Genomic DNA, 25,470 nt, shown 5'->3' with positions numbered 1-25,470 from the left:
CATCACTCTCATATTAGTGGATTCTCATGCTTTTAATTTCTCCAGACACTGAAGTATCGTTCCTCAGGTCCACACTGGATATATATCACACAACTGCACACTCAGCAGAATTTACTGTACCAAACACGACTTTCACAGCGAATGCCATGGGATTCAGGATGTTACAACTTCAAAGAACTCAAAGTTCTGAGTGATGGTCTTAAGGAAAGAGCTTTTCACGTGTCTCACGTCAGCATTAAACAACTCACTGAACTCTATGGATCGACACCTCAAACTGCAGAGTTACTTCCAGCACAGGCATGGATGAGAAAAAAGGAAGGAAGGTAACACAACGTTCAAAGGAGAAAAAAACGAAAAAAAAAAAAAAACAAACAACTGTGACCTCATTTTTGCTGTCAACATTTTGTGAAGGAAAAACTAAGAAAAAAAAGGCAAAAGTAGGTATGGGGTGTGAGACAATAGTTTGTTTACTGTAATGTTATTGTTACATCTTGTTATTACATTCAACATAATTGGCATTTTTGGATTGCCAATAAAGGAAACATTAACCCTTTGGAGTCGATTAACGCGTATACACGTTATGAGTCATTTTCTCCTGATAACTTCTAAAAGAACTTAAATTACACTTTCAGTTTTGATCGTACAGATAAGAGCAATACATCAATCGAATCTGTAAAGGGTCTACTTTTTTGTATACAGACATAACAACAGAACTTTGTGCACTTATAAAATAAAGATAACAAACAAGGTGTGCTGTCTGCAGCCTTTCTCTGCGCTGATCTTCATTTACAAACACGTCATTAAAATGAACTGTAACTCCGTGAATACTCAATGAAGAGACATGAGAGACATATCTATAGAAAGCCTGTCTGCTTTTAAACTAAACAAGTGCTGCCGAAAACAAATATTCTGAGATAAAGTAATCCATATGAAAACAACGCGATGTCCGTTTTTCACGTCGCCCTTCATTATCTTCTAATGCGACCACGCCCCCGTGCTGAACGCTCTATTCAGATTCTATTGTTTCACTGAAGCACACGGCTTGAATACGACCACACAACAGAAGACAACACAGAGAGACTGTTTATCAAGTTTTTATCTTACTGTTTGCTTCACGATGACTGGAATAAGACATAATTCACCCCAGAAACATGTAATGTGGATTACCTCAAGATTTGAGATTTGGATTTCCTCAGAAAAAAAGGATGAACAGGCTGAAAGGCTCATTATGCAGCTCATTATGCGGGCCTTTGTCTTCTCTGGTGTAAATCACAATGATTTTCATGATAGTTGATGTCTACTCGCATATGACTTCTACACACAAAAAGTGTCTTAGAAAATTTTAAATAACTATATATAGTGAGTAAACAAGATGATTTTCACATAATTTAGAAAGAAAAATTCTAGGCTACAAGCTCCAGTCCTCAAAAGTCCCAGGAACCAATGTTCTGTAAGTGTTTTATGGCCTTATTCAAAAAAAAAAAAAATCTCAAAAACACAATCATGTACATACATGCTGCTCACATATTATTATAGCCAAGTTTGTGCTGATTACAGTGATATTAGATTTTAGACATTTAGATGTTTATAAGCAACTGAAAAAAGCACAGATGTCAGGGCATTAAAAAACTTCTCCAGGCCCCAAAAATACTTAAAACTGATCAAATAAAACAAATGTGTGTGTTAATGACTGCTCTTGACAGTCCACTAAAACAGAAATAGTGGATAATTAACTTCTGAACTATTAAACACAAAATCTGTGTGTGCTGTGGTGTCTGATTTTATACAGTATCTGACTGTGGCTGCTTCAGTTTTCATGGCTGAGAGCTATTGTTTGTCTGTGAGTTTAAACGTGTGCCAATTAAAATCATATTATTTTTGTCCCCTCGTTAAAAATCAATCGGCAAGTCTCTGTGAATACAACACTGCCTCTGTAAACACTCTACACAAGCAATTATATCTGTGAATATTGTAAAAACACTGAAGATTAAAAAAAGTAGGGTAACAACTGAAAAATGTTGACAAAACATAAATATGTAAGTAAGATGAAAGTCTCTTAGTAAAGTAACATCAGACATTTGTTAAACAAAGTGCTTGATTAATGAAAGTATAATATCAATTATGTCAAATGGTGCAGGATAAGCTTTGCACTTTAATACCCTTGGTTACAAGTTTGATCAAATGTCTAATCATATAAAGTAGAAGTATAAGCATCTGAAAAGCAAAATATGAAACCAGAGTATGTTATGTTTTAGATATTGGTGAGCTTCCCACAAGACTTCTTAACTAGTTTAACCAGCAAAATTTCATTGGCCAACCAACATCACTATCTGCTGGTTTTTGCTGTGGACTAGACCAGCTCCAAACTAGCACTAACCATTGGAAGTTGACGCTAGTCTAAGCTTTCAGGAGAGGAAGGTATAGCAATGTTTACCTTAGCAAATAAGCAACTGCGCTGGAGACCAGTGAAATAAAGCTGACATGATAGTGAAAATTTATTCATGTGCTTTGTACTGTTTTAATGTGGGTTTTGTGACTCACTGGATAAGAAATGTTGAGAGGAGGGTCCAAAATCCCTGTGTGCTTCCTGTAAGAGCTTCAACCTTTCCTCTACAGCCGCCTGGAGAGAGACAGAGACAGCAAGAGACAGAAAGTTAGGTTGGCTGCTAAATGTAATATGACAAACAGGCTTGAAAACAGCACGGCACAAATCTCAGCGTATGACAGACAGTAATGAACAGACACACTCAGACTTGGTCTTTCTGCATTGAGAGGACGGGGGAGGGAAAGGAAAGGAAATGGAGAGGAAAGGAAAGGAAAGGCAAGGCAAGAGGAAATGGATAGAATAGGAAATACCGACATGAACAGGAAGGAAGGGAAGGAAAGGGAGGGGAGGAAAGGAAACGAATGGAAAGAGGAAATGGATAGAATAGGAAATACCGACATGAATAGGAAGGAAGGGAAGGAAAGGGAGGGGAGGAGAGGAAACAAAACAAAAGGAAAGGAAAGGAAAGAGGAAATGGATAGAATAGGAAATACTGACATGAACAGGAAAGAAGGGAAGGGAAGGAAAGGAAAGGAAAGAGGAAATGGATAGAATAGGAAATACCGACATGAATAGGAAGGAAGGGAAGGGAAGGAAAGGAAAGGAAATGAAAGAGGAAATGGATAGAATAGGAAATACCGACATGAATAGGAAGGAAGGGAAGGAAAGGGAGGGGAGGAGAGGAAACGAAAGGAAAGGAAAGGAAAGAGGAAATGGATAGAATAGGAAATACCGACATGAACCGGAAGGAAGGGAAGGGAAGGAAAGGAAAGGAAATGAAAGAGGAAATGGATAGAATAGGAAATACCGACATGAATAGGAAGGAAGGGAAGGAAAGGGAGGGGAGGAGAGGAAACGAAAGGAAAGGAAAGGAAAGAGGAAATGGATAGAATAGGAAATACCGACATGAACCGGAAGGAAGGGAAGGGAAGGAAAGGAAAGGAAATGAAAGAGGAAATGGATAGAATAGGAAATACCGACATGAACCGGAAGGAAGGGAAGGGAAGGAAAGGAAAGGAAATGAAAGAGGAAATGGATAGAATAGGAAATACCGACATGAACAGGAAGGCAAGGCAAGGCAAGGCAAGGCAAGGCAAGGCAAGGCAAGGCAAGGCAAGGAAAGGAAAGGAAAGGAAAGGAAAGGAAAGGAAAGGAAAGGAAAGGAAAGGAAAGGAAAGGAAAGGAAAGGAAAGGGGAAATGGATAGAATAGGAAATACCGACAGGGCAGGGAATGTAAGGAAAGTTAAGGAAAGGAAAGGAAATGGAAATACCAACATGAACAGAAAAGGATAGGAAAGGAAATATAAAAGGAGAGAAAAGGAAATGAACAAAAATGAACATGAAAAGAAAGGAGGCGAAATGAAAGAGAAAGGAAAAAGAATAGGAGATGGGAAAGGAAAGGAAAAAGGAAACTGAAAAGGAAACGTAAACAGATACCAAATCTGAAAAAATACCAAAAATACCAAATACCAAAATAAAGAATTAAACGAAAGGAGGAGGAAATGAAGGGACAAAGGAAATGGAAAAAGAATAGAAATAGAACTACAACAAGGAAGGAAATGAAAGGAAGAGGAAAAATAAGCAAATAAAAAGTAAAAGAAAAAATAAAGAAAAAAGGAAAAAAGATATGACAATATATTTTAAATGAACAGGAAAATGAAGAATTTGTAAAGAAAATGAATGGAAAAAAATAAAGGATAATCAAAAGAAGAGGAGTATGGAGATGAACTTCTTGAAAGGAAAAGAAAAGGAGGAGAAGGAAATGCAAGGAAGAAAAAAAGAATAAGGAAAGGAAAGCAAAGGAAATGGTAAAATGAAAAAGAAAAGTAATATGAAGAGCGCCTGCATGAAAGGAAGGTGGAGGACAGGAAAAGGGAAAAGAAAAACAACAGAGAAAAGCAAAGTAACAGGGAACAGAGGAAAAGGGAAAGGGAAATAACAGGAAAGGACCTGCAGTAGTTTCCAGCGCATGTTGAGGTTGTCTAACTGACGGCTGGTGGTGGAGGACAGCTGGACGTCCAGTGGGGTCAGCTGACCTGCCAGATCATTCACTGCCCGGACATCCTGTTTCAGAGGCTCGATCTCATCACGAAACGCCTGAAACACACACATACACACACACGGAGCGGGATAAATAAATCACATTACCGCCTTTATCTCTGCATATCGCCCAAACACAAACTTAAATAAATCATCAGCCGAAGAGTCTGGCAGTGACTCATGCTGTGTGTGAAAGGTGTAACAGCCTCATCGTGGGATAAAACTATCAAAATAGCTTCAGGCAGGAAAATGATTAACTAGAATAATCCTTAAAGGAAAAGATCACACAAAAATGGAAATTCTGTCACTATTTGCCCTCCCTTGCGTTCTTCAAAACCCAAAGGATTATGGTTCTACTGTGGAATGAGTTAAGAATGAGATGCTAGACTGGATGTTCACATAGCTCTTGTGCATACACTGGAAATAAAACATCATACTCCAAACAGGACACAATTTTGTTATCTTTAAGGGTGCTTTTTTGTCATTTTTGGAGCCTGACAACCACTATTATTCTGGTATTGAAAAGCATCCTGATGAACATCTTACTTTATGCTCCACAGAAGAAGTCAGACATACAGGTGTGGAATTAAATGGAGGTGAGTCAATTCAATTCAATTCAATTCACATTTATTTGTATAGTGTTTTTCATGATACAAATCGAAATGTAAAGTTTTTTACATTATATTTAGGTGTAGCTGATGACAGAATTGTCAAATTTTAGATGTAATAATGGTGACACTCGTGACTAGTTTTAAGCTCACCGTTGTTTTCTCGATGTGATCCTGTAGGGAATCTATGAGAAGGTCTCCCACCGGTTGCCATGCAGCTTTGAGCTCCTCGGCCTGGGCTAGACGCAGGTCCAGTTGGTCCATGGAGCTCTGGAGATCTTGGAGTTTATCTAGTGCTCTGTCCACCTGCTCTCGCCAGGTGCCCGCGTGTCCCATGAGCCTCTCCCAGCGCTCGCCCACCTCTGCAGTCTGCTTTCGGATCGCTTTAGCCACCTGCTGGGCCTTCTCCTCCGGGCTCAGCTCTACGAAATACCACAGACGGAAACACTCCATTTAAATCACGACTTCACTTCAGTTGACCTCAGTTAAATTCATTTTGGAAGCTTTTGTGAAAAAAGATAAATTCAGGAGTCAACAAGACTTCCTGTTATTGGGATGTTTCTAGTTCTGTGATGTCACGTCTGAGAACAAACACACACAACCTACGGCTTCCTCACACCTGGCTCACTTTCCATGCATTTCATTCAGAACCATGTTTTCTTCTTTAGTTTGGTTGGTTTAGGCATCAAACTGTTTAAAAAGATGGCTGTTGGATTTGGATCCACACCAAAAATTTCAGACAGTCTAAAACTGTCTGAACAATGTGGTCTCAGGCTGATTGAGTACAAGGACAGATGACTTACAGTGAAAATCCCTAACATAACTGTCAGTGAAAAACAAGAGACAGCTGATTTGTGAGGAGAGCAAGCACATTTATTTTCTAAAATAAATGTATAGATTTACAAACAGTCGGTTTTTGTGCATCTTGCATTCATTAACACAACTACAACTTGTCTTGAAGTTCTCCACATTGCACCTGACCTCGTTCAGAGAACATGACCGGTTCACGGTCACCTAAGAAAGTGTTTACTAATGAGTCCACTCAACTAATGAGCTAAATAGAGAGAGGTTTACAGACGACAGGAGGCAGATGTTTGGGCAATTTATAGAAAGAGCCTAGGGCATGTCTACAGCATTAACATCTGCTCCTTCATTCAGCTTCCAGGCTTTCTGAGGACGTGAGAAGACATTTTAGCTAATGTCACCGTCACAAATGGCAGGACTGGTTTCTCCGTTCGGCAAACACTCACCTATATCTTTCATCTTTATATTTCTGTTTCAGCCGAGTGAGAATCAATTTACAATTCAAATGCATTCATGCATTTCTGGAAAGGTCTGAAATTAAATTAAGATCCAGGGGTTGAATGAAATGAAAGTGTGGCAGCGGCTTGTTTATGCTCATTTGATGACGAGCGCTGGAACAGATTGCTTTGCATTTTAAAACATACAGTTCAATTTGGAAAACACGCATTCACTGCGTGAACATTAGTGGTGTATGATTTCATCTGGGTAAGCTGCTATATAAATAATATAAAAACATAAAATGAATAAAAATATAATATAAATAATATGAATGCAGAAATATTACATAAAATATTTTATTACATATTTATTATTATGGAAGCCCATTTCCACCAATTAATAAAAAATACAATAATAAAACTATGTAAATCTCAAATGTATGACTTTTTTCTTGCAATTGTGTACTTAAATCTCACAATTCTGACTTCTTTTCTCAGAACTGTGAGATATAAACTCACATCTGCATGTTATGAGGTCCAATTTGGTGAAATAAAAAATGCTATTTTATTACAATTACAGTTCTGACTTTATTTCTCAGAATTGCATGTTTATATCGCACAATTCTGTCTATAACACGCAATTATGAGTTTATATCTCACACTTCTGAGAAAAAAAGTCAGAATTGTGATATAAAGAGTCACTTTTGTTTTTTTTAGATTAAATGGGTTTTTCATAACAGTTTGTTATGATTTATGATGATTAATCACAAAGGAATGGGGAAAAACATTAGCATCGCCTCATTAACACAGAAGTAAAAAAAAAACTGAATTAACTGTACATATATATATATATATTTGGAGTTGCAGTACACCTCTCCTCAAACGGCCACATAATTTGAGATGTCCTTCATGTATGTAGCTCAAACAGTTCAGGACGAGTTACGCACAAATGTTTCAAACTTAGAGTTTAAGGTTTGTTTCAGTCACTAAGCCTCAGGACAGGCAGCAGTAATAGTTCTGCTTGCCTTAGCAAACACTTTCCGCTCTAGATGAGTTTGGTGTTTTTTGAAAGACAGAAAACATTGAGCTTCAGGACTCTGAAAAGTGGAAATATCCTGCAGTCTCTGATCTGCCAATTAACCCGCTTTCACTGGGCATTCGCACACTCCTTCCAAACGCCCGCTGAAATGCATGCACATGCGTATGCACATACACTTCACAAGCAGCTCTCTTTGTATCTGACGTTCGTCCTAAACTAGCTTTTCAAGGGAGTCCCAGCAGAAGTGTCCAGAGAGCAGAGGAACTTTCCAGACATCGGTTACTGCAGTTAAGAGCGTGTTGACAGGAGGTGTCCGACTTAACAGAGTCTCTTACATCAAAGAGCATCCCTGTCAAAATAAACTCTGCTGGTCTGGATGATGATGATGTGTGTGTGTGTGTGTTTAATGTTCTCATACTGGCCTGGAAATAATGGGCTCTCACCGGTTTTGGGTTGCAGGTTCTTGCGTGGCTCTTCCGGTCCTTCGATTGGCTGGTCGGCTAGAAACATGTGTGCCTGATCCAATGTGCTGAGAACGAAATGCTCACGCTCCTTAAGCTCCGCCCGCAGAGCCTGAAAACACATCCATCAACATCACATCACGACCTGTCAATCATTCACAATTATCATTAAGAAAACAGTCAACCAGTTAACAGAGATAAATAAAAAGATAGACAGATGGATGCATGGATGGACTAGATAGAAAAATTGATAAATAAAAATACAAAAATGGATGGATGGATGGATGGACTAGATAGAAAAACTGATAAATAAAAATACAAAAATGGATGGATGGAAGGATAGACAGACCAAACGACATAAATTGATAAGACAGAAAGAGATACAGACGGATGGGTGGATGGACAGAGAGAGAGAGAGAGACATACGGACAGATACACAGACAGACTGACAGATTTAATCAATTTAATTATTTTCATTATTTTATATTAATCAGCCACGGTCCGTCATTATCTGACAGTATATGTTCATTGTTTATGTAAGTCAACACTATTTAAGAGTGTGTGTGTTTGTGTGTGTGTGTGTGTGTGTGTGTGTGTGTGTGTGTGTGTGCAGGAGATCAGTGGGAGCAAAATGAAAAACAAAGAGATGAAGAAAAGGTGAGAATGAGGGCAGTGAAAGACTGATAGGGTGCACATATAAAACGGACACTGAAGTGCAATTGCAAACACAATCTCTGAGGTCAAACGAAGCATTTCCGCAGGGTCGCACGCAAATTAGCCAAACTAATAGCCATCCTCTCACTCAGACAAAACGTAACTCCTGCCTTCAGGCAGCACAGGGCTTCTGCACAGCCAGACACAAACACAATTAAATGAACAGCCAAATCTCAGTGGAGAGGAACACTGGATTACCATTCCTCTGATAGTTGGGCCCCTCAGGCTCGACTGGAGAGCAGGGTCACGGCACCCTCCACACTTCTGAAACGGTCGTTAAACTGAGCCGGAGGAAGTGATAAGCCTTTTAATTACATCCTGCTACAGTAAACCAGCCACACATTAGAGGCCCGTGATGAGGACGGAGAGGAAGAGGAGTGCTCCATTAAACAGCATTATAGAGACGTTAAGGAGCGATATTAAAAACATGAAGACTAGAGTAAGATGGAGAAAGAGACACATACTGCATGAGGTCAAACATGAAGTGTGTGTATGTGTGCAGCTTGCTGGATGATACACAGCGATGGATAGACTGCACTGCTCTACTACTCTGATGTCAACTAGGATAAGGATGTAAACTAGTTTAGATCCCCTACATTTTTTTGTGTTTAGCTACAGTCCTGACAGCATTGAATATCCAATATATAAGATAATCCATTGGACGTGGCTGAACACTGTTTGCCCTGATCGTATATATGGTCTTGCCTCCATCTTGGCCCTATCAATCACAAAATAAAAGTCCTTTTCCAACTAAATATTCTTATTTCTAATAAAATATGACAACAAATAAACCTCAAAGCTGATTTATTCACAAATGCATGCTAAATGTCTCCAACAAAGTGATTGTGTGTCTTCAGAAGACCAAACAGCCTTATTCATATGGATCACTTTGATGATGTCTTCATGAACTTTTTGAATCTTGAAAGTTTTGGTTGCTGCCTTTAATTAAAGGAACAGAATTACTTTCGGTTTCATTAAAAATGTCTTCATTTGTGTCTTGAGAGTGAATAATCGTGACAATTGTTATTTTTGGGTGAACTATACCTTTAAGAAGCCTCTTGTAGCTGAAACATGCTTTAGTAAACAACCTTCACCTTCAGTGGCAAAAAATCAGAGAGCTCTTCCATCTCTCTCTTTCACGAAGATAATGACTGTTTCCGCTTTTAAAGCCAAAAAGCAGCAAACTATCATCAGTGCTCTTCCTGAGCTCTTAAAGCACTTCTGACAGACACAAACAGCCGAACACAACAGCACGGCATTCACAGTCATAATGAATAACCTCTGTGTGTCTGGAGTGAAAGACCATTCAAAACCACCAAATGGCAAACTGCTCCACACATCCCCAACACGTTTAAAAGACTCCCAAACAAGCTCTAATGGCTCGGCTCCAGCCGAAACACCCTTGAGGCTGTTTTTTTGGGTATTGTCTGTCAGTTGTAGCAGCCTCTGCCTTTGCCAGACCGAGGCTCAGGTCGAAGATGCTGGAGTGGTGCCAAAGTGCCACTTATCGCTATAGCAACACACAAGCATCACAACAACAATAATGACCTCAGCGCTACATTTCAAGTCTTGTGAGAAGTTTATATAAAAGTTTTATACTGCGAATTATTTCATGCATGAATTTGTATTTTTAATGTTTGTTTTTACTTTTAAACAAGTGAGAAAATCATGCCAATATCTTTTTTTCTTCAGTATATTTTATTTTGAGGGAGTTCCTTATCTGTCCACTGCACTGCAAACCATGCAACAATGGTATAAAAAGTGATTCGATAGAACTCATTGTTTTCGTTTTTCATCAAAATGAGCCTCTTTATCAGACACCTGGGCTGTGCATGGGTTTCTATCTAAGTTTCGTACTTCTGAATGGGCTGAAGCTGGGATTTAGCTGGTTTGAAGTTTAATTATTTGATGCAGAATGCATTCACTCTGTATCTTGATCTCATTTTTGACAGATGTGGCTTTTAGACACTTTTGCATTAGAAGACTTGGAACATTAAATCACAACAACAATAGAAAGGACATTTGAAAAAAAAAAATACTATTCTATGTTTGAAACTCATTTTATTATTTTAAAAAATTGCCAACTTTTATTTAAAACTCTTAAAATCAGTAGCATACGTGAGCACAAACACCTAATTGGTTCAAAATGGTTTCCAAACATCGGTCTACTCTAGTGGACACCATGTATGAAAGGGTTAAAACAATTTTGTTGTTATTTTTTGCACAAAGCAGAAAGCTTTTAGCGCTGCAGCAAAAATAAATACAAGCCCACAGACAAGTATTAGGTACGTAACTGACACTGTTGTCTGTATATTACTGCTCTTGTGCTGCCATAGAGGATGACGGGAAATCATTTTTTTACACAAGCAGGTCCCTTTGGTGTCCGTGCACACATCATGTAACAATGATACACCAGAAGCAGAGAGAGGCCAAAGGGCCTCAAATCAAATGTTGAAAGACGGATGCATTTGCAATGATGCTGTAATTGTCCAAGACCTAAAATATCAGATAACTCCCTTCCTATCCATTTAAAACAGTGTAAATTGAAATCAATACCTGAGCAGCAATCTGACAGGGTTTCATAACTGATGTCTCAAAGATGATCAGTAGAGCAGCACTGTCAGCATTTCACACACATAAAAACGTACAGGTCACTTCACGTCAGGCGACGGGACTGGACACTTAAGTGTCTTTCATTTCTTCTTTCATAAGATGATCTTCAGAGTGATTTTATTAGTTTTAGTGAGGTCGTTCTTTCATCGTCTCAGGTCAGAGAAAAGTTTGAGGCTCGGGGGGCTTTAATCAGTCTCATATTTGACACTTTGAGCATTCACAAGCCAAATGATCAGAATAAATCACAGACGTCACCAGTATTGAACAGCGCTGAGCCAGTTTCCAGCTTTTTAAGGTCATTATCTCTTTTCTGGGTGCCTGGACTAAAAAAAACCTTACAGTGATGAGACTAATGCAGCATGATCCTGCTTATATAAGAGCTCCATGAAAAAATTGCTATATTAATATTTCATAATTTCAGAGGACTTATGGACTACTTTTATAATGCTTTTCTGTCCTTTCTGATCACTGATGAAAAAATCAGTTGCGGACATCTGGCTACATTTCTTTTTTAAATGATATACACTCACCTAAAGGATTGTTAGGAACATCTGTTCAATTTCTCATTAATGCAATTATCTAATCAACCAATCACAAGGCAGTTGCTTCAATGCATTTATGGGTGTGTTCCTGGTCAAGACAATCTCCTGAACTCTAAACTGAATGTCAGAATGGGAAAGAAAGGTGATTTAAGCAATTTTGAGCGTGACGTGGATGTTGGTGCGGTCTCAGTATTTCACAATCTGCTCAGTTACTGGGATTTTCACGCACAACCATTTCTAGGGTTTACAGAGAATGGTGTGAAAAGGGAAAAACATTAAGTATCCAACAGTCCTGTGGGCGAAAATGCCTTGTTGATGCTAGAGGTCAGAGGAGAATTTGCCGACTGATTCAAGCTGATAGAAGAGCAACTTTGACTGAAATAACCACTATTTACAACCGAGGTATGCATTTTCTGACCATGTCCATCCCTTTATGACCACCATGTACCCATCCTCTGATGGCTACTTCCAGCAGGATAATGCACCATGTCACAAAGCTTGAATCATTTCAGATTGGTTTCTTGAACATGACAATGAGTTCACTGTACTAAAATGATCTCAACCCAATAGAGCATCTTTGGGATGTGGTGGAACGGGAGCTTCGTGCCCTGGAGGTGCGTCTCACAAATCTCCATCAACTGTGAGATGCTATCCTATCAATTTGCGCCAACATTTCTAAAGAATGCTTTCAGCACCTTGTTGAATCAATGCCACGTAGAATTAAGGCAGTTCTTAAGGCGAAAGGGGGTCAAACACAGTATTAGTATGGTGTTCCTAATAATCCTTAATGCGAGTGTATGGTCATATGATGACAATTTTAATTTTTGTACAAATTATCCTAATGAAATGTTGATAAAAATAGTGTCTTTGTAACAGTCAGAAGCTTTATCAGTAGACCACACTGGAGCATTACACCTTTTATCAGTACAACAGAGAATACCACACACTTTCCCACTCTCAGGACTGATAGTTTTAATTATAGCAGCAATAAAGAAGGCTCTACTATTGGATAAGTAGACGTATGATTGATAATAAACACTAGTACTGAGACGCAAGGATGAGAGAAATTCAGAGCTTGAAAACTTGAAAACTAATTGACCACTTGTGAAAGCAGATTCAAATGATTTTTCTATGAAGCTCCTTGTAGTTTCAAGCCTTAAGCCCTATTCGGACGGGACTAGTTTAAAGGGGGTCGTTAGAGAAATCTGCGTTTCACAGACGTACCTGGTGATTTTAATCCCGTCCGAATCTGCCACGTCTGTGTTTTTCTCACACAACCTCTGTGATAATTCCAGAGCAAATTACCTACTGTTTTTCAGCAAACTCAGTGATCCTCTGAGAAAACTAATCCCGTCCGAATGCGAATGTCTGTGATTGCCGGTGATATTTTATTTCACAACGCGTTTCCTTGTGTGTTTTGGCCAACGTGAATTAGCGGCAAATAAATAATAATAAAAAAATAATACAAATAATAAAATCAAGAACAAGATCGCATAAAATGTTAATACCGGCTATTGTAATATCAGCATCAGGTAAGATTACTCACGTTCATTTATGTACTCAGTTACATAATGTTTTAATTACATTTAATAAAAAAAAGAAAATAAAAAAAGAAGGAAAACAAGTTAAACTAAAGGAACCACACATTAATATGGTTTTGTTATACTAGCCATTTAGTATTTATTGTGTAATAATACTAAGGCAATCATTCTGAATAAATGCAATGCACGCATACAGAGCGCGTGATCTCGGTGATGCCCAGATGCACAAATCAGACCCTCCCACCTCTGTAATAAACACGGAGATGTTAGTCCCGTACGAATGGGTACATGAAAATCACAGACGTCAGGTGGTAAGAATCGAAACTCAAACGTAGTTTAGAAAACTAGTCCCGTCCGAATAGTGCTTTAAATGTCAAATGAAACTGTGAAAGTGTCAACCCTGTTACTGTCAACCTTGTTACCTTTTTAAAGGCATAATTATATCCCAGCATATTATGCTTATTTATAAAGCATTTTAAAAATAAAATATATTAATTCAGCTTGAGAGGGTACAATGCAATTAACACTTACATACATTATGTAATTGAATATTAAAAGTAAAAAAAATAAAATAATAAAATTACTTTAAAAATCACCTTTTCAAAATGGAAAGTCACCATTTCCATTTCATTTAATGGGCTCATTACACTCAGTTAATCTTGGAATAAAGGTCATTCTCTGTCTCTTTAACAGGCTCATTGTCTTTATCAGAGAAAGTTTTTAGACAGACAATGTGTTCGGCTCTTCTATGTCTCTCAGACCTCACACAAATTATTCATTTTCACTTCCATCTATCCTGGTCGCCCGGTAGGCTTGGCACACTAATCAGCCGTGACGTGTTCAAAAGGCCTGGCGTTTTGTAACCACGCTGCTAAAGCTCTTACCAGGCCAGCCGGCTCACAGACAATCTATTATAAGAGCCCAAGAAAAAGATGAGGTGGAGAGAGAGAGAGAGGTAAAGAGAGAGGGAAAAGTCAAAATCGGGGGCAATCTTTCTCTCCGCTCCAGAGAATCATTAGTCTAACTGTCTGAGAGAGAGAGAAAGAGAGAGAGATCGAGAGCACAACCAAACTGTCACAGCCTCGTTACGGTTTCAACCTTCCTGCCACCTTCCCATAATTCCCTGCGGTGGTTTTGTCTGGTATTGTAGGCATTCCTGCATGATACAGCACAAAGAAACCAGAAAACACGCCTGTACTGATCGAAAGCTTCAAACAGAAACCTTAAACATTTCTTCATTTTGAGATGCATCTCTCGATCTTTGTATGCTAAAATTTCAAGACATTATATGTTATCTCGGTTCAGTCCAATATAGAATGTAATAATATAACGGCCCAACATGATCATTTTGCTGAGTATCGTAAAGACAGCAATATTCCCAGCAGGAAAATCTGATGAGACAATGAAATGCTGGAGTGTTGAAGATAATAGGATGAAAAGGAGAGCCAAGAGAGATAATATGAGAAATGGGATGAGACCAGAGAAGACGCAGACAAGACAACAGCACTGTTGAGGAGAGAGAGGAGATAGGACAATAAAGAGAGGAAAAGAGACAAGATGAGACGAATAAAGGTGAGGAAAGAGACGAGGTAAGAGAGGCAAAGATGATTCAAGGAATGAGACAAGATTAGACAAGACAGAAGATGAGAGCATGCAGAATAAGAAGATTGGAGACAAGAGAGAAGACAAATGCCAACTGAAAGATAGAAGAGAGAGGAAAGAAAAGACAAGATAAGACCAGTCAAGCAGAGATAGGACGACACACGAGACGGGACAGAAGACTATAAATGAGAAGAGAAAGAGACAAGAGACACGAGATGGGACAGAGATGAAAAAGGATGAGATGAGAGAGAAGAGACATTAAGGTCAAAACTGAAGTTGAAAAGAGAGACGAGATTAAATGTAAGAGAGAGGACAGAAGACGAGGAGAAAGATATGTGAGACACCGGTACAAAATGATATGAGAAGACAGAGATGAGATGAGACCGAAGATGAAAGGTTGTGACATTGCCACAGAAGTACCACTCTGTACACAACATTCAGTTTGGGTGCTTAAGTTATGTACTCCTCTTGAGGTGTGTGTTTGTCTTCAAGAAATGGGTCTCTATGTAGTAGGAAGTCAGTCTCTCTCTGAATTAGAGATGTCCCTGAAGCCGAATTCTGAGTTCGGAAAGGAAATTACATTTTACGGAGACCCCAAAGGGTCAGTGCTTTTCCGTTATCTCACAATTTATACTATTGAGTAATTACATTGTATAGAATCTGCGGGCATCAGGGAGCCACAATCAATATCAGGGGATTGAAATCAGTTTTGAATGCATTTGAATTTGCGATCACATGCACTCTGTGTACAGCACACGGTGGTACCAAGGGGCAAGGAACTCGACCGGAAGTTGAAGTCGGGTGGGGGCTGCCATCTTGTAGAAGAACTTCACTTGCGTTAGCATTCCCATTGACTCCCATTCATTTTGGCGTCACTTTGACAGCGAATAACTTTACATCTGAGGCGTTTAAAGACTCTGTTTGTCCATTATTTATTTCTAAAGATACACGACAATGTATAAAGGGCTCCATTACCTTCTATGTTACATTATGGCCCCGTATAAACAGTTTTTGTAAAGAATAGGTTAACGATTGCGTCATAACCACTCGACTCTCTGTCGCATTACCGTACAGACAGGAGGAGAAGCTCGCAGGCAATTAACTTAATATGGCGTACTGGCGTTACATTTTAAAATACTATACAAAATAATTAATCAGAATACTTACTCCTGCTCACTCACGACAAAGAACTCCCCGCTCAAGCTCGCCGTCTCTGCAAGATTAACGATGGCAGTTTGCACGCACAGCTACTAGAAGATTTACATCTGTCAGACAGGTTGCTGACGTCATCAAGCTTCATTTGAGTCTGCGCGTCAGAAACGGAAGTGCTAAAAAAACGCTAAAAATGGGCTTCTTTTGTCTCAGTTGAGTTCCAATGGGGTCGCTGTGTCCATTTCTTTTACTGTCTATGGGTGGTACTGATTTTACAGGATAAGATATTAATCACTGACACTCAGGATCTGGTGCGCACCAAATCAAATGTACGTACTCTATTTGTTTTACAGCCCAAGGACTCTTTACATATATTGTGCGGTTTTAATTCAGTGCCATTTTTTTGTGTAAATACAACCCTCAACCATGTAGAATTGATGCGCTACAAGCAAACGATGTTGTTTGGCAGTAGGCATCTCAATCTCACCGTCACTGTTTTGATTTCAGCAAATCAGTTCAAGCAAATCCAGGCAACGTGATTAATATTCATGAACCCAGCAACTAATCAGATCATAGTGTCTTTTATACTGTTAGAATTACTAGTATGAGTATTATATTTTCAGTATTGTTGTTAAGTTTTTTTTTTTTTTCAGAGAAAAACTGAATGACCAAACACTATCTCAAGCACCACCACCAGTCCTAAATTCTGTTAAAAGGACAGATGTGGTTTCATACATTATCATTCACACATGATTACCACATTTTAGCTCTAATTACTTGAGTTCTGTCATAAAAATGCTTGACTGACTAATGTTAAAAATCAATCAATTAAAGCTACTTTCAGATCATATAACACATGAATGTATCTTAATAAAGATAAGCTGATTTGGTGGAATCACACACACACACACCTATAAATTGTACTAGCCAAGGTGTGTGTAAAGGGTTAATACATATGTTTGCTTATGCACTTTTTTAATGTTTTCATTCTTTACACACAACATTTGAGTATTTACAACAATTCCCCTTTTAACTGAGTTTCCTCAGCTGATAAGACTGTTACATAATGAGACGAGATGACACAATCTGAGAAGAAAGAGATGAGACAAGAAGAGGTGAGAGAATAAAAAGAGACATTGAGAAGAGGAATATATGAGAGAGAAAGGCACAACAGTGAGTTGAGAATAGAGGGATGGGGCAGTATGAGTTGAATTGGAGACAGTAGCTGTGATGAGACTGGCTCTCACCATGCAGTGGTTCTGCTGCTGCAGCACTGTGGGCACGTCTCCTCCGATGGGCATCTGTTTGTTCAGTTCCTCATCCTTCACACTGATCCAGCGGCCCAGATCCTCCAGGACTGACAGAAGCCGGTTCCAGCGCTCAGCACTGGCCTCCAGATGAGCCCTGCACACACAATTACACATGCATTCAAAACTTACAAATCTTGGTACTAATGAAAATGTTACATTTTGGAATACATCAGGGTTAAATGTAAGGGGGGTTAGCCCTCTCAGAACTCATTGAGATTGAATTGCAGTGCCTGCAGTTAGAAATTGATATTTGAATGGAAGTCTATGAGAGCACTCAGGTGATTCTCCAGTTTGACAGAAATCGCCCAAAAAGGGGTGTTACTACACAAAATGCGACTCAACGCTGCCTGGACTATTTAGAGGCAGCACAAACAGTCTAGAATAGTGAAAGCTAGCGTAACACTGTGGTTGAATGTAAAAGAAAATCCCTCCCTTTCCTTTGGTGGTGCGCCCTAATGTAGAAACTGCCACTGTTCAAATGCATATTTGATCTCCCTCATCTGCTTCAATAAGCAGCCTTCAGTCAAAGTGAGACCCCTCGTGGCTGGCTATTATTGTGATGCTGTCTGGTCTCTGTTTCCCTGGGTGTCCACTAGTGGTCTCACTTCCCCATAGGCACCTCAACCGTACGCACTACAATTCCCACTAGCCTTGTGCCTTCATCACAGTAATTGCACTCCTGTTAATTGCACTCAGGTGTCTTCACTTGTTAATCATTATCCTCCATATATTAACCAGTCCTTTTCTGTTTGTCGTGATGGAGTCCTTACTTTCCGTCACCAAGTTTCCTTGTGTGCCTAGTTTCTAGTTCCTGTTCTTGTTCATTTGTTTGTTTCTGTTTGGACTGATGTTTGATTACGACCCTGGCTTGTTTTGACTCTGATTTTGGATAACCCTATTAAACCTACACTGCACTTGGATCTTCCGTCTCCTGTGTTCCCGAACATGACAGAAGGACTCCATCATACGAAGATCCAGCAGTGTGGAATTTCGTATACGTTCCCCAGCCACCATAGAGGAGCGGATGGGGAGACTTTCTAACCTAACCACTCTCCGTCAAAATGGGAGTGAGGTGGGGTGCTTGGCACAAATGTTCTGGACAATGGCAGTGGGGATGGGGTATAACAATGAGGCCCTGAAGGACCTTTTCAATGTCTGCCTGGATGACCCTTTACCTGGGTGGGAGATGAAGGGGCTGAAGATACTGGACCAGTTACATACAACATCGATCTGAGTGGGATGACTCAGCCACACCTGTCTCTCTCGTTGGGATGGCCGACTCTAGACTGGGGTCTACAGACAGTAGGACTGCCAGCTCAGCACCACTGCACAATATTACCACCAGCCCAGCGCCACAGCACAAGGTGGTCGCCAGCACAGCACCACGGCGCAAGATGGCCGCCAGCCCAGCGCCGTTGCACAAGATGGTCGCCAGCCCAGCGCCGTTGCACAAGATGTTCGCCAGCCCAGCGCCACAGCCCAAGATGGCAGCCGGCCCAGCGACACTGCCCAAGATGGCCACCGGCCCAGCGCCACTGCCCAAGATGGCCGCCAGCCCAGCGCCACAGCACAAGGTGGCCGTGAGATCAGCGCCACTGCCCAAGATGGCTGCCGGCCCAGTGCCACAGCACAAGGTGGCCACCGGCCTAGCGCCACTTCTCAAGATGTCCGCCGGCCCAGCGTCACTGCCCAAGATGGCCGCAGGTCCAGCGCCATTTCCCAGGATGGCCGCCGGTCCTGAGTCATGGCACAAGATGGCCGCTTGTCCAGCGCCTCTACACGGGATGACATCCACAGTTGACCATCCAGAGTCGAGTCAGGTTCCCGTTGACCCTCCAGAGTTCCTGTTGATCCTCCAGAGTTGAGTCAGGTTCCTGTTGAACCTCCAGAGTTGAGTCAGGTTCCCGTTGACCCTCCAGAGTCGAGTCAGGTACCCGTTGACCCTCCAGAGTCGAGTCAGGTTCCCATTGACCCCCCAGAGTCAAGTCAGGTTCCCGTTGACCCCCCAGAGTGAGGGCAAGTCACCGTTGACACTCCAGAGTCAGGTCAAGTCACCGTTGACACTCATGAGTTAAGCACTACCACAGTTAGACCTCAGGCGTCAAGTCAAGTCACTGGTGATCCTCAAGGACAGAGTCAAGTCACCATTGATCTTCATTAGCAAATGCAGGTCACCATTGATCTTCATGAGCAGAGTCAGGTCACCAATGATCCTCATGAGCAGAGTCAGGTCACCAATGATTCTCATGAGCAGAGTCAAGTCACCAATGATCTTCATGAGCAAAGTCAGGTCACCAATGATCCTCATGAGCAGAGTCAGGTCACCAATGATCTTCATGAGCAGAGTCAAGTCACCAATGATCTTCATGAGCAGAGTCAAGTCACCATTGATCTTCCTGAATCCAGTCTAAACTCTGCAGAACTACCAAAGCCTCTCCACATCTCTGCTGAACTACCAGAGCCTCTCCACATCTCAGGCGAACTCTCTGAGTGCTTCACTGATCCTGTCATGGCCACGTAGGCCACCCTTAACTTGTTCATGTTCTCTGTTTCAGACTTGCCTATCCAGACTTGCTCTCATGTATCATCGATCCCACTGTGGTGGTCCTCTGTGCAAACCTGGTGGGCTCCTATCTCGACTGTACGTCTGTGGTGGTCTTCTGCGCCGCCCTGGTGGGCTTCTGTCTCGACCGCACAGCTGTGGTGGTCTTCTGCGCCGCCCTGGTGGGCTTCTGTCTCGACGGCACAGCTGTGGTGGTCTTCTCAGCCCTGGTGGGCTTCTGTCTCGACCGCACGGATGTGGTGGTCTTCTGCGCCGCCTTGGTGGGCTTCTGTCTCGACTGCACGGTTGTGGTGGTCTTCTGCGCCGCCCTGGTGGGCTTCTGTCTCGACCGCATGGATGTTGTGGTCTTCTGCGCCGCTCTGGTGGGCTTCTGTCTCGACCGCACAGTTATGGTGGTCTTCTGCGCCGCCCTGGTGGGCTTCTGTTTCGACTGCAAGGATGTGGTGGTCTTCTGCACCCCCCTGGTGGGTTTCTGACTCAACCGCATTGCTCCAATTCCATCCTACTCCACCCTGGATTCCTGCCCTGTCAGTTCGGCCCTGGGCCACTGAACTTTCAGTTCTCCCCTGGACTTGTGTTTTGTTGTTGTTTTTGTTTTTTGGCACTTTCTGTCTCTGTTACCCTCTATTACCTGGCCCTCCGTCCCTCCCCTGGTCCTCCGCCGGTCCACCTCCCTCCAGGTCTCCTTGTTTTTGTTTTTTGCACTTCTTGTTTCTGTTTCCCTACATTACCTGGCCCTCCGTCCCTCCCCCTGATCCTCCGCCGCTCCACCTCCCTCCTCGTCTCTGTGATCCTTGGTCTCGTCTTGGGTTCGGGTGGAGCATCTGGTAGCTGCTCCGTGGAGGAGGGGGTAATGTCACGCTGTCTGGTCTCTTGTTTCCCTGGGTGTCCACTAGTGGTCTCACTTCCCCATAGGCACCTCACCGTAGGCACTACAATTCCCACTAGCCTTGTGCCTTCATCACAGTAATTGCACTCCTGTTAATTGCACTCAGGTGTCTTCACTTGTTAATCATTATCCTCCTATATTAACCAGTCCTTTTCTGTTTGTCGTGATTAAGTCCTTACTTTCCGTCACCAAGTTTCCTTGTGTGCCTAATTTCTAGTTCCTGTTCTTGTTCTTGTTTATTTATTTGTTTGTTTCTGTTTGGACTGATGTTTGATTACAACCCAGGGTTGTTTTGACTCTGATTTTGAATAACCCTATTAAACTTATACTGCACTTGGATCTTCCGTCCCCTGGGTTCCCAAACGTGACAATTATGGCTACAGGTCATCAAGTCCTGCACTTTTCATAAAAGTGACAGTAGCCTACTCTTCAAATACAGTTTCTCCAAACGTGTTTATTATAATCCATGTCCAAGAGTCAATTTCCTCAGATGAGATGGTTTTTATTCGTTACTTATTTGACATGATGCTATAAACACACACTGACCTCCTTGAGCTTTTATATTGGCACTTCTGGTTATCAACATTTTGAATTTGCATTTTAGTTAAAAACATCTAGATTCAACATTTATATTTAGATTTAACATTTAGATGTAACATTTAGATTTAACATTTAGATTTAGATTTAACATTAAGATTTAGATTTAACATTTACATTTAGATTTAACATTTACATTTAGATTTAACATTTAGATTTAGATTTAACATTTAGATTTATAATTTAACATTTATATTTAGATTTAACATTTAGATTTAGATTTAACATTTACATTTAGATTTAACATTTACATTTAGATTTAACATTTACATTTAGATTTAACATTTACATTTAGATTTAACATTTAGATTTAGATTTAACATTTAGATTTATAATTTAACATTTAGATTTAGATTTAACATTTAGATTTAACTTTAACATTTATACTTAACATTTAGATTTAGATTTAACATTTAGACTTATATTTTACATTTAGATTTAGATTTAACATCTAGATTTAACATTTGTATTTAGATTTAACATTTACATTTTAGATTTATATTTAGATTTAACATTTAGACTTATATTTTACATTTAGATTTAGATTTAACATCTAGATTTAACATTTATATTTAGATTTAACATTTACATTTTAGATTTACATTTAGATTTAGATTTAACATTTAGATTTAACATTAAGATTTAACTTTAACATTTAGATTTAACATTTAGATTTAGATTTAACATTTAGACTTAGATTTTACATTTAGATTTAGATTTAACATCTAGATTTAACATTTAGATTTAACATTTACATTTTAGATTTATATTTAGATTAAGCATTTAGATTTAAAATTTAGATAAACTATTTTCAGTCAAAATTCATACCAGTTTTTTTAACATTGAAGCTAAATGTGACAAAATGGTGTTGTTATTTTCAGCATGAGATGCTTTACAAACAGCCCCCCATAAGTGTACGTGTTTGTTTGTTTGTGTAAATAGACATATCAGCAAGACTTGTAATTACACGTGTTCACTATTTAGTGCCTAATTAGTTTAGAACACAATTACACTGCCCCCCCCCCTCTCTCTCTCTCACACACACACACACACACACTCGCACACTCTATTGTTGGTCCATTTTACCAATTTATATGGTACACACACAAAACAACTATGCTGAGTGAGCATTTGAACTTGAGGTTTGTGTGTGTGTGTGTGTTTGTGTGTGTGTGTGAGGCTGACCGTATATTGGCTGATTTGGCCTTCAGGTCGTTCCAGCGCTGGTTCATGTCATCCAGTCTCTGTTGAAGGAAAACTGCTTCCTCTGAGCTCCCCAGAGCCTTCACCATCTTCATCTTATTCCCATCCACACTCCTGAAGACATCATTATGAGCCTCGATCTCCGCCTGGATGTCCTACACACACGCACACAGAGAGAGAGATAGAGACCGATTTAATTGCACTATTACTACCATCATTATGTGGATTCGTTAAAGGCAAAGATAAATAAATCAACAAAGACAAACAGTCACGTTATCACACCTCTGCTGAGAGGAAAGCACACAATTAAAGCTGTCAGTCTGATACTGAACGTCTCCACCCCACCCCCCCCCCAGCACACACACCAAGGATGGAAATTAACTATTTTGTCCACCGGATGTAAATCGTTTTTAAGCGTCTCGTCACGCCAGAGCTGTCAAACATGTGTAGTGATACAATGTTGTTTCTACATAACAACTTACAACCCTCTACGGACACCTTGGCAGTTGAATTGCCATTGGCTAGTAATTATTTTAGTTTACTCGCCAGTCAGTCAAGCTTTATAATAATCAAGTATCATTTAAGAAAAAAACTTTAGTAATTAGAAGTAAGCTTGATAACCATGTTTGAATGCTTATTAGTCGTTTTAACTGAACATTTTAACTCGACTGGTGGTTGCGCTTTTTTGGTCATTCAGTGTTTCTGTAAAAAAAAAAAAAAAAAAATCACTTACAAAAATATTGATAATAATAGATGATAAAGATAATAACAATTCGATTCCTACTAATAAAAAATATAAAACACACTAAGGATTACTAAGGATTAATAAGATGCTGGATTCATGAATATTAATCAGGCTTTGTGTGTTAGCTCGAACTAATTTGCCTAAATCAAAACAGGGACGAAAATAGGTGAGCGCCAGCCAATGAGATTGCCGTTCCGACATTAACTCCACCCACTACCGGAAAACCCAGCTGTTCTTAAAAGCTGAAGTCTTCCATAGGAACGCCATTATTTTGACAGGAAGATACAACAAAGAATATTATTTAAATGTAGCAACTCAATCCCCTCTCTCTCTCTTTCTCTATGTGAGTGTGAGAGAAAGCGACAGCGATTTGTGCTCCTTAACACTAGAGTTTACAGTACATTATACAGGTGCGTTGCGCATTGAGAAAAAAAAAAAAAAGCACAGATCGTCTGACGGAAAGTCAAGAGAGTATTCGCGAGTGAAAATATCTGTGCTAAACTTAACTTCCAACTAACACACTGGCGAGTAAAATCAGATAGTTTATTAGCCATTGGCTAATATTAGACATCATTTAGTAGCCAGAAGGAAGTTTTAGTTGCAAATGCGAGTGATTAACTCACAATGTAGAGGGTTGACTTACTAGCCACAGAGCTGAATTCTGAAATAAAATGCATCCCCCGGTCAGCAGTTATTAGACACCGATAATACTGTTTGTTAGTTTGCTTGTTGTACACACACCGGGGATGGAAATTAACTTTTTTGTCCACCGGGCAGGTGAAACAGTATGCTATTGTTATTTACCCGCCACGGTGGCTGGTTTGACGGGTGCTAATTTCCATCCCTGACACACACACAGCGACTGAAGTGATGATAAATCTCAGTACATGTGAAAGAACTCATGAAGCACACAGTCTAGTCATTTATACCTCTGACAGCATACAACAGAATTATTAGTTATGAAAATCTCATCTTTTTATATATTTATAATTTTTCTTTAAAGTTTTTTTTAGTTATTTTTATGATGAATATCCTTTTTTTTCTAATTTTCAGGTTTATGTTGGCTAGATTATTATGATTTTTACGGTTTATTTAGTTTCAGTAGGTTATTGCTTTCAGTTTTTAATCTTTATATAACAAAGCACCACAATTTCAAACCTATCACACCTATGATGAAAACACAATTTATCACAACCTCCATCAACTTTAATACCAAATTGTAATATCAAAGTTTACTAGTTATGGTAGTGAAAAATACAACACCACAGCAGATGGCAGATTTTTCTGTCAGGATTTTCTAATGTCACTCTGGATATTTATAATACATCAACATCGACTGGATCAGGCAGTCTGTGCACTTCTTTCTGACAGAATACAATGATAGACTACTTAATTCATGCATTGATTGATTTATTTTAAATAATGTCATTTCCTTTGGAAATCCATGCTAATAAAGCTAGTTTGAATCTGAATTGGACAGATTGAGACATGTAGAGGACAGGAGGAGCAGCTTTGGGTCTTTTCCAGTTAATTTGCAAAGTGCTCTCTCCTACTTCACAAACTCTCTCTCTGTCACTCCTTTAAACAATATTCACCAGAATACCAATAAATATACACAACAGCACTAACTGCATGCTGCTGAAACACACATCAGAAAGCATAAAGATTAAATAAAGTATTAAGCAAATATTATGTTGAAGGCCCCAAAAGAATTAAGAGAAATACACAAGAACTGACTACTTACGCTTATCAACTGAGCAACTGAGCAACAGTTCTTTTGGATACAGAATATCTCAACCAACAAAACTCAGTGAAGAAAACAACAACAAAAGAAAACTACATACAGAAATTACGACTGAAACAACAAAACTGCCAAAAAAAATAAATAAAAAAAATACCTTTTTAAAAAGTCTCTAAACAAAACAAAATGTCTTAACAAAAATAAATGTCCCAAACAACATACAGCAACAGCAAGTGAACAAAACAACAAAAAAATTAATGGACCTCACAAACTTTGGAAAATGCAAAGGTAAATAGGACACAGGTGCATCCAATCCCATGATA

General features: G+C 39.7%; 1 protein-coding gene across 8 annotated transcripts in view; it reads right to left on the bottom strand.

The window, feature by feature from the left end:
• Positions 1-25,470, bottom strand: part of LOC127945068 (utrophin) — a 192,443-nt gene that overhangs the window by 54,323 nt on the left and 112,650 nt on the right. For all 8 annotated transcript variants that reach the window (XM_052541605.1, XM_052541606.1, XM_052541611.1 and 5 more), the window contains 6 exons: positions 22,644-22,816; positions 17,347-17,503; positions 7,918-8,047; positions 5,348-5,616; positions 4,497-4,643; positions 2,542-2,620 (listed from right to left, as the gene is read on the bottom strand). In XM_052541605.1, coding sequence (XP_052397565.1) covers positions 2,542-2,620; positions 4,497-4,643; positions 5,348-5,616; positions 7,918-8,047; positions 17,347-17,503; positions 22,644-22,816 — 955 coding nt within the window. The remainder of the gene's footprint in view (positions 1-2,541; positions 2,621-4,496; positions 4,644-5,347; positions 5,617-7,917; positions 8,048-17,346; positions 17,504-22,643; positions 22,817-25,470) is intronic.

The sequence above is a fragment of the Carassius gibelio genome, chromosome A23 (assembly GCF_023724105.1).
Source record: "Carassius gibelio isolate Cgi1373 ecotype wild population from Czech Republic chromosome A23, carGib1.2-hapl.c, whole genome shotgun sequence".
In the NCBI taxonomy this organism is placed as follows: Eukaryota; Metazoa; Chordata; class Actinopteri; order Cypriniformes; family Cyprinidae; genus Carassius; species Carassius gibelio.
The sequence above is the reverse complement of the archived record's forward strand: the minus strand, read 5'-3'. Positions and strand labels throughout refer to the sequence as shown.